The sequence below is a fragment of the Bos grunniens genome, chromosome 7 (genome assembly GCF_055505025.1).
Source record: "Bos grunniens cultivar Pamir isolate PY7600 chromosome 7, Bosgru_T2T1.0, whole genome shotgun sequence".
In the NCBI taxonomy this organism is placed as follows: Eukaryota; Metazoa; Chordata; class Mammalia; order Artiodactyla; family Bovidae; genus Bos; species Bos grunniens.
Window position 1 is genome coordinate 31699354 of NC_141171.1, and position 15134 is coordinate 31714487.

The 15134-nt window shown below is 40.8% G+C and overlaps 1 protein-coding gene across 3 annotated transcripts in view; it reads right to left on the reverse strand.

The window, feature by feature from the left end:
- Positions 1-15134, reverse strand: part of LOC147369000 (zinc finger protein 474) — a 139666-nt gene that overhangs the window by 108402 nt on the left and 16130 nt on the right. For all 3 annotated transcript variants that reach the window (XM_086410708.1, XM_086410707.1, XM_086410706.1), the window contains exon 2: positions 1734-2978. In XM_086410708.1, coding sequence (XP_086266834.1) covers positions 1734-2765 — 1032 coding nt within the window. In that variant the 5' untranslated portion in view covers positions 2766-2978. The remainder of the gene's footprint in view (positions 1-1733; positions 2979-15134) is intronic.

The window sequence follows — 15134 nt, forward strand, 5'->3', positions numbered from 1 at the left end:
TCGCTGAATCCAGACCCCACACGTTTTGGAAGAAAAGCAACAGCCAAAAGATGAGAAAAACAGTTCATGTTTATGAGACCAGCCTGAAGCCCATGCCACACTTACGAGTTTGGGTTTTCATTCGGCAAAGAAACTAGCTGTTCTTTCTTCAAGTTCATCGGAAAATATGCCCATTAGTCTGACTCTTCGGCTTTAGGATCATTGTTTTGGAATCTCTAAACCAGCAAGTGAAAGATCATTTCATTTTAAACATGGAAGTTTGGAAAAAGTACCTGACTTTTGCCCAAGTAATGCAATAAAAAAATAAAAAAGTAATGAAGAACAACTGGATTAAAAATAAAAGATGTCTTCCCACCCCCCAGTCAGTCTGGTTTAACTGTTTACATTAGCTTGGGTTACCTTGCTTCTGCTGCTGCTAAGTCGCTTCATTCGTGTCCGACTCTGTGTGACCCCAGAGATGGCAGCCCATGAGGCCCACCACCCCCCCCCCCCCGTCCCTGGGATTCTCCAGGCAAGAACACTGGAGTGAGTTGCCATTTCCTTCTCCAATGCACGAAAGTGAAAAGTGAAAGTGAAGTTGCTCAGTCGTGTCCGACTCTTCACGACCCCATGGACTGCAGCCTTCCAGGCTCCTCCATCCATGGGATTTTCCAGGCAAGAGTGCTGGAGTGGGGTGCCATTGCCTTCTCCGTTGGGTTACCTTAGTTTCCTGAAAATAGTTCACTTAAAGAACCTCTACAGGTGGGGTGTTTCAAGCAGCAAGTCATAGAGAAAAGACCTTGACCTCCTCCTATCTCTCATGATTTGATGTTCTGTAAAGTGTGACACGTGGCAGGACAACCACTATCCTGGCTTCACAGCAGAATGAAGCACATGGACCACACTTTATCTTGCAGGTAGCCACCCTCATAAGCAACCTTCCCCAATCCTGGTTGATGATGAAATTTCAGGTCAAGACCCAGTGACACTTCACTATATAGGCTGGGGACCCCTAGGGTCATGCTTATTTACAACTGCCCAAATCAGGGGTCACAGCCTGGTGTCTGACCCAAACATGGGGTACAGAGCAGCAGCAGGAACTGAGTATTTCCCAGATCCATGAACACACCTAGGTGACTCTTGGTCTGTGTGGGAGTTAATTCCCCATATACTATAGCCATGTAAGCATTAAAAGAAACCATGCTGCACTTTAGAGCGTGTTTAGTTCTACAAGTGCTCCAGTGTTTAATTACTGCTAAAGTCATTTGGGGTTTTTGACACAGATTCTATTTTAGTACGATAAACTCAGCATAACCCAGTGTTGCCAAAAATGAATTCCTAAGGTAGATTACTAAAATAAACCAGTAATAAATATTGGCTGTTGGAATGGGAATTATATCTCTGTAATGTAGACACAGCATTACTGACTCATTTTCAAATAACAATCTCTCCCAAGGATTATTGGTATGAGGGATTCAGAGAAGAAAGAAGTCCATCTCTCTTTTAGGCAGCAGAATGAAAGAGGACCAGGGACCCACTGGGCAAGGATGTTTTTATATCTGCTGTGCCAATGGAGATATAGCCCCAGAGTCCAAGAGGGGGTCAACTTAGGTTTCACTGAGGCAGAAATGGGCATTGAAAGAACACCATCCTAGGGGATGAGGCAGCTGATTCTGGGGGCATTTTTCTCTCATTCCCCTGGAGGTAGAATGCATCCCCAGGCTACCCAATGCATATCATGTGGCACAAATTACCTTATCAGTCACAGGGGGTGCTGCCATGTTCCTCTGAGGCTTGGGATTAGTGGACTCTTTCAGGCCACCTCTACTCCCTAATGTCAAATCCTGAACTTTTGGCCCACTAGGTTGAGCTTTACAACTTCTCTGGTGTACTGGAAGGCGGTCGGGGGCAAAGGTCTGACTACAGTTTGGGCAGGACACGAGCTGGCCTTGACGTGGCCCTGCGTGTTTGGGCTGTCCAGTGAGAACGGGCTGAGGCTTCTGTGGGAGTGGCTGGCGGAACTCCCTGGGGAGTCGGTCATTCTCTACTTTCCACTTTTCCAGGCATTTGGGCTCATGGATAGGAAGGGACAGGGTACCAAATTCCCTCCCACAGATGTAGCAGATGACAGTCCTTGGTCGCGTTGTGATGCCACTGGAAACTTTCTTGAGACCGGCAAGATCATCAGATCTGTCCAGGCTTGGTGCCCTGGGCCCCTCAACCTTCTGCTTGCAGCTTCTCTGATGAACAAGAAGCCGGTCTGGCAAGAATGTGCGGCCGCAGGTCTCACAGGGCAGCAGCTGAGCCTGGGAACTCTGGAAGGCGGCCTCATTCGCTGCCTGAAGACTGTAGGACCCACTTCCGCTGAAAGGAGGTGGTTTGGAAGGTTCTGGCCTCCTCAGGTGCTTGGGCAACTTGCTGTTTTCAACACGCCACTTCTCCAGGCACTGGGGTTCGTGAATGCCAAGGGATTGGGACCCAAATTCTCGGCCACAGATATAGCATACCCGGAACCCGGGCCTGCGGGATGGGATCACGGGGGGCCTGGGCTGACTTCCAGACATAATCCTCCTACTGGACTGCTTTGAGAGAATTACAGTTCCAGGTCTGTTTTTCCGAGGGTTCGTCTTTATTTTTTCACCCCGATTGTCACGCTCTATTTCTGGCAAGAAGCTAGGATGGGACTCACCAAATAGAACAGCTTGGTTTATAAGAAAGGTGGGCTCTTTGGAATGGTGGAAAGACTGTTGCAATGTGGAAACCCTTTTCTCCTCTTCTCTTTCCATTAACAAAGAAGGCTTTCTCTAAGGCTTGCTCTGATTTCAGGCCAGACGCATTTTGGGCTTCTGCTTAGAGTGAAGGTTAGTCAGGTTGGCTGTCTTGGGGTTCCACATCGTAGCCAGTACCTTAGACCCAAAGACTGTGACTCAGAGCTTCATTGCAGGGTAGCAGTCTGGAATGCTGGAAAGTCCCCATGAAACCTCAGATGCCTCCAAGATCTGCAGGGGAAATATAAATCAACAAGTTATTGCATACACACACATTCACACACACACATTCACGTGCGCACACACACATATTTTAAGTTGATAAAGAGCAGTGCTTTTTTTGACTGAGCATCCTCTTTGGCTATCATAATAACTACACATAGGATTTGTTCAGTAAATGTTGGAATAAATATGAAAAACATTTCTGTTATGAACAGCACTGTTACCGTATCAAACATTCGATACTGCAAAGGAAGATGGACAATTATTGCACATCTCGACACATATGGTATGAACCAAGAGGCATGGTGGTGAGATCATGCAGGAGAGAACCGAGGCTTCTGAAAACTAGATTAATGAAACTGCGGATCAAGTACAAAAGACGTTCCATTACCTTAGGGATTCTTTTTAGTGCCATGGATCCCTTTGTCAGTTCTTTGAAGCCTATGGACCTCTTCCCAGAATAATAATTTTAAAAGAAAAATATAAAATTCTTACTAGTACAAGTGAAATGAATTTTATTGAAATAATTTATCAAATATTTTTAGTTGTGATTTCTCTTTTACTTGAGCTATAGTCACAGGCCAGACTTTTTGAGTGTCCATGAGTCTAAGATTAAGAACCAGCAGAAGTAATTAAAGCTTGAACAGGAAGATTATCAGGAAGCCTTCAGAGTGAGTTAAGCTTCTTGTAACCTACCAGGTATCCACTCTTCTTTATTATGGGACTGGAGTATTAATAAATTATGGCTGTAATTGTCAAGCCAAGAATGCAACCTTGGGCTCTATTCTTCCTGGTGGTCTATCTGTACACCTTCCCTAGGATGAAGATGCTCAGACTTCAGTTGATGTTCCTTTAACAGATGTTGTATTCATGTTCTTGTTTTATACAGATATATCTTCTTATAGACATCAATCTACTTGTCAAACTATCTTTTTTTTAAATAAACACATGGCCAGCAATTTTCCTAAACTAGAAGAAAGGGCTGATAAGATCTCATTACAGTCAGAAGCCAAAGGAGTTTTTACCTTGGGGAAAGGCATGAGTCAGTTTTATCCCGGTCTACAACCCAGCTCAAGAAAGATTATCTTCAAAAGTCTTAGGACCTTCTTCATTTCCTGAAGGATGACCTCACTCTGGATTAGGGGTTCTTTAGCATTGGCTCCCATTCACAGAGGGAGCGGCACCTGATCTGAAGCTAGACCCAACAGCCCACGGCAGGCACTTGAGTTCAAGCGCACCAAGGACGGCTGTGCTGGTTGTATCAGAACACTGTTCAGGCACTGCGGTTGACAAGGGACAAAAAGCTGTGAGATCTGCACTCAGTTCCTGCATTTTGGTGCCAAGAGAAGTGTGAATCTTTGCAATTAAGGCTATCAAATCAGCTCTGGCACAGAAAAGGAAGTTATTCTTCATTTTGACAGATCCTAAGACAGTGATATTAACACATGTGACATAAGAATGTGCTGGCCCCAAACAGAATGACCAACACAGAAAATGAGGCTTGGAGAAACAAAATTTATCACTTGATCATCACCATCCAAAAGAGAAAGTGGCTCTAGAGAACACAAAGAATCCAGTAAAATTATTTCATTAGATTTTAAACAGCACATGGGTAAAATAATCCCCCAAACCATTCTGCTTTGTTGGTTCTGATTTATTATTAATCAAGGACTTCCTGTTTTAGTTTCCCATTTTCCTTGATACCAAGAAGTTGCAGATAGCAAAAGTATTTAAGGAGACCAATAGGAAAAATTACTGCAATCAAATAAACTAAACTTGTGAAACTTCCCTAAACTTGCTTACAATCTTCCCTCTTCACCACGCTGCTCCCCGCAGATGAGAATTCTGAGAAAGCCCCATGACTTGCCCCAATAATTCGTCCATCTCTTTTATGTTAAAGATAACTAATATTTATTTAATGCTAACTATGCATCAGCCATTGTACTAATTTTTATGTACATAATTATACTTAATTCTCAAATGATTATCAGACAGGTATTATTATTTTAATTTTTACAAATGAATAAACTATGACTCAGAAAAGACAAGTAACTTGCCCAAGACAGTCAGTTTCTAAATGACAGAACTGGGAATCAATTCCAGCTCTCTTTGGCTTCAGTCCTTGACTCTTTCCATTATTCATTCTGTCTAAAATTCCACCGACAGAGCTTCTTAAGTTTTTATCCCTATTTTAATGTACAATTCATATGCCCCATGGGTTTATGAAGGTAACTAAGCTCTCACCCGCTTTTATGCTCCCCTTTAGAAGAAGGAAGGGGTGAGAGAGAGGAGGGGAATAGGGCACAGAAGAAGAGAAATCTTTGAGATGGAAAAAGCAGGTGAGAAATCAGGGTTACTAAAGGAAGACAGCGTTTCTCCTTAAAGCAACAGGGATCATTTTATTTTGCTGTGAATAATTTTCTAGAAGAAGTTATTCTCTGTATGATGTGCAAAACATACCCTTTCCTGATCTCATCAGTATCCTTAAGAAAAATCTGTACTACTAGCCACAGAGGGTGGGTGAGGGGAATTGGGGTGCAATAGTGGGTGCAGAGTGAAAGTGAAGGCTGCCCAAAGAGGTCAGATTGGCATTCAGTCTGCAGCCCTGTCGCTACTTTGATTAGGGATGGATCTTTATGCATGAAGGCATTCACGCATTTTCTCTGCAGCAAAAAATGACAAAGAATCATAACATTTCCATTGAATCTTCATCTTTTCTTTTTTAATCATCCTCATTCCTCCTTCAATGTCCTCCTGAAAACTGTCTTATTGTGATTAAAGGTATCAATGTATGGAAAATGAGGTAGCTAGGACCAAGTGAAATTTGGGGAGACTGAGGTGTTTACTAGAAAAATTTATGATATTTCTGTCAACGATTCTGCTAAGGCAATGCGACAAGGCACAGCATGGTCAGTTGCTCTATCCTATAAGTTCTAAAAGTGAAAGTGCTAGAAAATACTAACTACATATACTTAAATCACTTAAGAATTTGGCCTGTCACCCAGACACATTATAAAGCAACGTTGCTAGTTTATAAAGAGAACCACTTTGCAAAGCCAGCCAATTTCACCCCAAGCATCCATGAAGAAATATTCACTCCAATTGGCCTGAATTATTCATTTTGACCATATTTGCACATAGGCCATTTAAAGAATGTCTTGGAAGGCATCATGTTTTATCAATATGATGCCATTTTTCCATGCCCTTTGGACTTCATGGGAAGGGCGAGACAAACTCACGAGGATGAATATAATAACCATGAAAATCCAAAAACTATCTTAGCATTAGGGGGAATTTCTCTAAAAGAGAGGGGAAAGAACACAAGTAGAAGTATGTGGTCTTCTAAAAAATAATTTAGTTCTTTAAATTATATGGTGATACATGACCCCTTCTAAAAAATAATTTAGTTCTTTGAATTATATGGTGATACATGATCCCTTCTCCGCTAGTATAGAATCCAAATCCTTTAAACGGACAGATGAATAAAAATGAATAAATAAGAAAGGTAGACTTGGGTTTTATGCTGCCTCTGAGAAAAATGATAAAATAGAGAAAGTTTGTCTTCCATGTCCTCCTTCGACCCCATTCAGTAGCCTCCCCTGCTCAGTACCCTCATATACACTCTAGTCTTCTTACTGATGAAATCTTGCTTTCAAAACAGAGCTGATACACTAAGGCTTACAATTGATGAGGTAATATCCCTCCCAGAGTCTGGCAGAGATGGCTAGTTTCCTATTAATAGTTATTCTGCCCAAACTCCCTCAAGTTAATAGAGCCCCACTTTCTAGCTGGCACATGATTTCCTAGTCAAAAGTCTACAGGCTTCTTTGTAGCTAGTGGAAGTACTGTGTGGCACTTGTAAAAACTCTTCTTGAAAAGTAGGGGACCAATCTACTCCTCTTCTTTTCCTTCGTTCTGATGACTGATGGCTGGAACTCTAGCAGCCGTCTTGGGGCAGATTATATTCATGTAACACTTAACACGACAGAGTAGAGATATGGATGAATTTGGGTCCTTGAAAATGCTACAGCCATCTTAGAAACTCTGGAGTGACTTCCTTGGGCTTTATTTACATAAGAGAAATAAATGTTTTTTGGTGGGTTTTTTTTTTTTTTTTTTGTATTTTAGTCACTTTTTAAAAGAGTCTTTAACTCATATGAAAATCTAATACTAATTGAGTTATAGTTTAATAGTTAACATGGAGCTAGGCACAAAATGAATTAAAACAGTGGTATTTCAAACTTCAAGATCTTTTTTTTGATGAGAAAAAAAGTTGAAAGGGTTTATAGGGCAAAATTGACTTATTAAGTATATATTTTCCCCTAAAAATCAGAAATGAAAAAGCTTGGAACTGTAAATACTGAGCCAATGGTTCTTAAGAAACTGATTCACGATACTTTTTCAGAATTATTTTTTTAGAAAAAAATTAATGACATTTATCTCAGGAGAATAGAACCTTATTTTCCCCATGAGCTTTTGAAAGACTGAGAAGGCATCATTGTTGTGCCAGCTGTTAATGCACTGTCTCTGTATTCTATACTCTCTCTTCTATATCCAGCTTTGTGATGCTGGCACTGGGACACCGCACGCCCCATTTCTGCTTAGCCAGTCAGCTCTGCATTATGATTTACTAATACCAGTACTGGAGAAAAAAGGTGAGGTTAGAGGAGAGAGAAGACTTGCATCTTTTTAAAGGGTTTCCTGTCTGCTTTTGTTCCTGTATTATCCCAGCAATACTTCTTTATCCCAGCAAAAGCAGTTCTTTCCTGAAGCAGCACCTGAAACCAGTTTACAGTTTTTCCAATATTTGCAAATCAAACTGAATTTCCCCTCCCCCACCAGGCAGCACCATCAGCCAGTCTGTTCTTCCTCTGTGGAAATAAGATTTTTGGCTCCCTAAGGTGCTTCTTCTAAATTTCTAAGTCCTAATAATTCAAACCTCTTCCCTTTGTCCTTCAGCACTAGGAATGGTAGGTAGCTGCTGCTTCCTTTCTATAGCAGTGTTTTTTTTTTTTTTTAACTCTGCTAGTTACCTAGGTAACAACTTCATTCCTGGTCAACAATTCTTTATATTAAATTCTCTCTGTTTAAATGACTAGTATGGTTTCTGTCTCCTGACAGATACAACTACTCTTAGAATATAAGTAATAAAAATCTGTGATGTTCAAGCTTCATATTAGCTTACTATTGCAATAAATATAAACTAATTATTTCATAGTGTCTCAGAAACCATGATGCTTAATATTCAACTCTCAACTCATTCAGACCACTGAAAACACACCTGTATAATGTTTACATAACCACTAGCTTCCAAAAGCTAGAAAATGTTGTTCCTCCATTTGTGATCAACTGAATAAAATCATAAGGGGAAATCTGCCATTTTAAGCATATTTGTGTTTTTCTTAAGTTTATATTATACTTTTCCTCCACTGACTACCTAGCCATGAGGCCCCCACTGCCATAGAGGGAGTTACAGAGTATATCAATCCCAGTCATAGATCAAGGATGACTGAGAAGTGTTGAGGGGAGATCAATAACTTTTCAGTCTGGCTGGTTCCCTACACTCCCTTCTGGATGAAGCACCTGGGCCAGCAGCATTTGCAGTTCCCAGTAATTTTGATGTACGTGGACAGCAACTGGGAACTGGAGGTGGTATGGTTTGGGAAAGACAGGAGCAGTGTCTGAAAGGTAAAAAATGGAAACACTTTCAGAAAAGCCATTTAGTCTGAGGCATGATTTTGATGGAATCTGGCTGTCCATATTGATATTCCCAGGCTAATTTTGAATAATTAATGAAAAATTTCCCCTTCCTTGTCTCTCCTTCACTATGAAGAACTTTAAACCAAGATATAAGTTCTTTCACTTTTATTCCATCTAATTGTCAGGTGTAGCCATAGTCTATGGTGTTAGGAAAGCTATGAAAACCAAAAATGGGAGAAATGCATTCTTTATGCCTCTAAGTAGAAACTTCTGCAAAGACATTTTATGTTAAGGCTCATAATACCACCCCATGAAAGCTATTGTTAGACCAAGCCTGCAATTTTCACTCTATATTGAGTATTCAAATCACAGAGTACTCAAGAGTCATAAATGCCACACAGGTATGACCGTGTAATTGCAATATTGACATTTGGAGTGGTGGAGAACTGGTTCTGGAAACCACCAGGACAGTTGCATTAGAGGCCTATACTGTACAGAAATTCAAAGGCTAGACAGTGGGAGAGTCAGGCCACTGAATAACAAACAAATCCACATAACATTTTTTTCTGACACCTAGGATAGTTCTATCCCAATAACATAACTATTCCAATAGTTTTTTTCAAGACTTTAAAGAAATAGTTCATAGGCCATCTATGGCTCACAGATATGCTCTTTTTGGCCTGGATAGAGTTTAAAATGTTTGAGCTAGTTGCCATTATTTTAAAATTTACAAATGTCACACAAAATTGTTACTGGGAGTTTCTCTTGAAAAAGCGGAAGATCTGGCCCAGAGGCCATCTACCAGTGTGGCAACATTGCTGGGATACGGAGCAAGGTTGAAACTGTAGATCAGACAGCCAAGCTTTACTCTTGAAAAGTTGCTCATCAGCCGCTTGTTCAATTCACAATTCATGCTTGATTCTCAGACTCATTTCAGTTTGTGACCTTTTGTGATTCTCACTTTAACATGTCCCTTTCCTCCATTTTTCTTCTCAATTGAATATTTGAAAATCATTTTAAGGAGCACTTGCTCCCAGAAAACTGAGAACCCAGCTGAAGTCTTTTCTAATGGAGATAATTACTAAAAACATGACATATTTATTGGTAAAAATTCAGAAGGGAAACTTCCTAGTAAAAATTGAATCAGGATGAAATACTTGGTTCAAGGAGGTAGGGAAATATCCAGGGCAAAAAAGAAAGAATCAGTGACCTGAGAAGGAATTTTCATACATTATTAAAGGGCCACAGGAAATGATGAACCTAGTTTTGGAAAGAAAAAAAAAAATCAAGAAGCCTGTGTTTGGATCAACCACAAGGGAGATGATAAAAAAGGGGGAAAAAAGAAAGAAAGGAAAAAGAAAAACACAAACAGGCAAGAAATGTGTATGTGGAGACCATCGGAATTTCTTGGAAACATTCCCATAATTGTTTAGTTATTCATTGATATAATAAGAGCTACTCTTCTGCTTTAGACAGCAGCCCCTGATTTACCATTAAATGATTCCCCAGATGGAGAATGTTGGATATCTTAAGTTATTAGATACAGAAAGAATCAGTCAATAAGAAGAACCATAAGTAAGCTACTAATAATAAAGACTATTGTTGCCTTTCCAAGATTTGGGCTGGAAATACTTCCTAAGAGACTTATACTTCCTTGTAGGGATTTTAGAATTTGATGACTTTTTTCTTTCTGCCAAGTTGACCACTTCATCAAGTACCATCTATGTTAGTTTAAACTGAAAATGGTTAAGAACAGCACAGTAATTCCTTTTCAATAAAGAATGACATATTCAATATCCATGAAGTGTTTAAATCTGATCTATTGATAAAAACATGGAGGGGGGGGAGAACTACGGATACTCTTGTTTTAGTATTAAATTTTAAAGAGACTTAGAAATAGATTCATTGTTTACTAGTTCCCGTCATGTGATATGCTTGCACACAGTTCCCATTGCCTTCACGCTCTTGATTTACTGTCTCAGAGGGCTAACTCAGTGCAGTATCTTTGGCAAAGACTTCCAAGCCACAGTGTTAGTGTCAGAAGTACAGTCACTAGACTAGTGTCTCCAGGTTGAAACAAACACAACGAAGAATACAGCTGCCCTTGATGGGACATTCCTGGCCGAGACAGATGGGCCTCACAGTATCCCAGAGGAAACTTTTTTAACCACATCACCCTCTTACCCTCCAAAAGCCTCAAAGTTGTGCCTTAGCTCTACCCGCCTCCAGGAGGTCGGTGCCTCCCAAAGCCTGGCTAATGCTTAAATTGATCATCATTACCGTTCATTACAGACATCAACACCCTTTGTTAATAATGCTCTCTCCACCCAAAGCTGTTTCTGAGGAAAGTCACTGGGAAGGAAGTCAAAAACAGGGCAGAGCCCATAAGGCGGGCTGAGTTTCTGCTGTGTGTGAATGAATGCGCTTCTATTTTCTGATACGTGTAGCATGTCTTCTCTGGAGGTGACTCTGGAGACTGGGTCATTTAGGTACATCCACCAGCTGAAGACTGTTTCTGAATAGGGGCTTTTTGTTGCTCTGCTCCCTGCATCGCTCATCCTCCTATGTATACAGAAGTCATTAAAAAGCTATTGTTATTCATTTGACATCTCTGAGTGTTGTGAACAAGAAACTCTTTCACAGACCAGATGGTTTGAGCTTGTTGATGGGTAGAATCCTCCACTCCAACCTCTTATTGCCCAGGAAATCTTACCGAGCCGATCCCCGGCTGGAGAAAACCACTAAAAAGAGGCTGCTGGTGTCTACGAGAAATGTGTTCCTTCTCCGTGTCCCCAGAGCCCAGGCCAAACATATAATGTGGTTGACAGCTCTTTACTTGCAAACGTTCTTAGCTTGTAGTTTAAATATTTTGCGGTTTCAAGTTTACTGAGAGCCTCCTTCCACCCCACGCCCAATAACTATCAAATAGCAAGGAAGTCAGTGAGAGTGTCAACTGCTTTGTTCTCTTTTCCTTTAGTAAACAAAAAGAAGACCTGTATGTATTTTAAGTTACACCTAGGATGGAAAGATTGGAATATTTGATTAAAATAATTCAATTTAAAATCAACTCTTTGAATGCTATTTTCTCCTCTTGCTTGTGTTTCTAGTGGGCTTTTTCTCCTTCCACTGCCTGTGCTTTCTCTTTGTTTCATTATTTCAAATGTTGGTCTGTCTCCACTTTAAGTCTAGAAAAACAACCCAATGGCATTAAGGACAAGGTGCCATCTGCAAGGGAGTGAAGGATGTGGCATCCTGTGGTTGACCCCACTGCTAATTTGCTCTAGACGGGTAAGACAACACAGACTGACTCAACACTAGTCAAGCATGTCTTACATTTCAACTCCACTATATTCTGGAGAAAACAGGATGAGAAGTGATAGGCCCCGCCTAATCACGCGAGTTCTCAAAAGTGGAGAACCTATCCATCTGGTGACAGAGACAGGACAATGGAAGGAAAAAGGGACGCAAGGAGCCATTGCTGATGCAAAAGTGGAGGACTGGGGCTATGTGTAAGCAATGTGGGTGGCTCTAGAAACTGGGGAGGGCAAGGAAACACCCACAGGGTTTCCGAACGGACATCACCTGCTGACACCTTGATTTTACCCCAGGGCACCCATGTTGGGCTTCTGACTTATAAAATGATAAGATGAGCTGGCTTTCTTTAAAGCTGCTTATTTTATGGTATTTGCTATAGCAGTAATAGAAGACTAAAACACCCCAAGAGAAAAATATCAGCACTGTGAATGCAGCCTTCTGAAAACTATTGCTCACCTAAGTTTTGGCCATCCTATGACCCAGAAAATTAATAGTCAGCTCAGGGTCACACCCAGCTTTAGTCTCCACTGGAAATACCACCAGAATGACTCCTTTCCAGGGGCCTTGTTGAGAAGCCCCAGTTACCTCTCTATAATGAGAATTACAGTACAATTCATTCTAGAGTAACAAAACATAAATATTCACATAACGTTATAGAGTGGGTTCAAGGATCTCTGTCTAACTCTTATGAGAACCCTCAACCAGTGTGGCTAAAGAAATAATCCTTCAGATTTTGCATTCTCTTCAGTGTGGTCTGGCTTTTCTGACCACAAGTCAAGCTTGCTCTTCCCTGTCCTCTTTGACTGTATTCTTTGTTTTGGTATCTGCACATTTGCAACTGGTAGTTCAGTTCAGTTCAGTCATGTCCAACTCTTTGTGACCCCATGAACCGCAGCATGCCAGGCCTCCCTGTCCATCACCAGCCCAAGTCTACCCAAACCCATGTCCATCAAGTCGGTGATGCCATCCAGCCATCTCATCCTCTGTCGTCCCCTTCTCCTCCTGCCCTCAATCTTTCCCAGCATCAGGGTCTTTTCAAATGAGTCAGCTCTTCGCATCAGGTGGCCAAAGTATTGGAATTTCAGCTTTAGCATCAGTCCTTCCAACGAACACCCAGGACTGATCTCCTTTAGGATGGAGTGGTTGGATCTCTTTGCAGTCCAAGGGACTCTCGAGAGTCTTTTCCAACACTACAGTTCAAGAGCATCAATTCTTCAGTGCTCAGCTTTCTTCACAGTCCAACTCTCACATCCATACATGACCACTGGAAAAACCATAGCCTTGACTAGACGGACCTTTGTTGACAAAGTAATGTCTCTGCTTTTTAATATGCTGTCTAGGTTGATCATAACTTTCCTTCCAAGGAGTAAGCATCTTTTAATTTCATGGCTGCAATCACCATCTGCAGTGATTTTGGAACCCCAAAAAATAAGGCAGCCAGTTTCCACTGTTTCCCCATCTATTTGCCAGGAAGCAATGGGACTGGATGCCATGATCTTAGTTTTCTGAATGTTGAGCTTTAAGCCAACATTTTCACTCTCCTCTTTCACTTTCATCAAGAGGCTCTTCAGTTCTTCTTCACTTTCTGCCATAAGGGTGGTGTCATCTGCATATCTGAGGTTATTGATATTTCTCCCAGGAATCTTGATTCCAGCTTGTGCTTCCTCCAGCCCAGTGTTTAGAAACCTGATTTTACTACATTCTGCTCCAGGTTAATTGACTACATTTCTTGTCAAAGTGCCACATGCATAAGCTTTCCCTTCAAATCATGAAAAGCCTTATAACTAGTCTCAAGAATGTTGAGATTTGTTCCCAGTGTACCTTCACAATTATCTATATCAATTATTCACCATTATTTTTCCTTTCTCATTTCACCCACATCTATCTTACCACATACATGCACACACATACAACCACTCACATCCATCTACAAAGTCATACATACACATCTATTTACATACTCAAATTTATCTACTCACTCACACCCACACACCTTCACACTAACATGCATCCACTCACACCTATATATACACACCCAATCACTGACACCCATGTACACCTACCCATTCACTTACATCCATACTCATACCACATCTAACAATTCATACATCTATCTATACACTCACCCCACACCCATCCACTCACATTCATGTACATGCCCACACCTATCCTTTGACCATCCTCAGTCCTAAAGGAAATCAACCCCAAATATTCATTGGAAGGACTGATGTTAAAGCTGAAGCTCTAATACTTTGGTCACCTGATACAAAGAGTTGGAAAAGACCCTGATGCTGGGAAAGTTAGAAGACAAAAGGGGAAGGAGGCAGCAGAGGATGAGGTGGTAGGATGGTATCAACAACTCAATGGACATAAATTTGAGCCAACTCTGGGAGATAGCAAAGATCAAGGCAGCCTGGCATGCTGCAGTCCATGGGGTTGCAAAGAGTCAGACATGACTTAGCGACTGAACAACAACAAGAATGTTGATTTCCCTATAGAAAATGGGGAAATTTTATATTTTCTTATAACATGTATAACATACAATTGAAAAAAGATGACAAGTGAAGAAATGTTGAGAACATCAACATTTAACATTCAGAGACTAGGGAAAGGAAGTTCTTTGGTTTCCTAACAGGATCCATTACAGAGTTTACTCTAAAAGCACACTTTTAGTAGGAAAATAGATCCCTCTGATTTACAAAATGTACTTTATACCTAACTTCTTGAGACTATGTATACTACACACTGCCAGACTTGTCTATTCCTTCCAATTCTGAATTTCTGTTTAATGTTGCTTCAAACAGTTGCCACCATGTCCCATCTTATGTTGCTAGTAGCTGACATACGTCTAAACATTTTTGCTGAAAATCTTGACAAATACTTCTGGCCTAGATAGCAAACTTCTGCTATAAAATTTTGCTGCATTTAGACAGAGCTTCAAGAATGAAAGAATTTATCTCCAACAGTATCTTCCCTCTAAATGCTAAATCAATTCCCACTCCTCTTTCTGTGTGTGATAGGCTCAGGTTATTCAGATATTAATCAAGGTTTCACTTACACATCTGGGAAACAAAGTTAAAGTTCAAGCAAATTCTGAAATACACTGGTACAGTCTAATTTGCTAAGTAAGAGCAGAAAAAGCAACTCAGC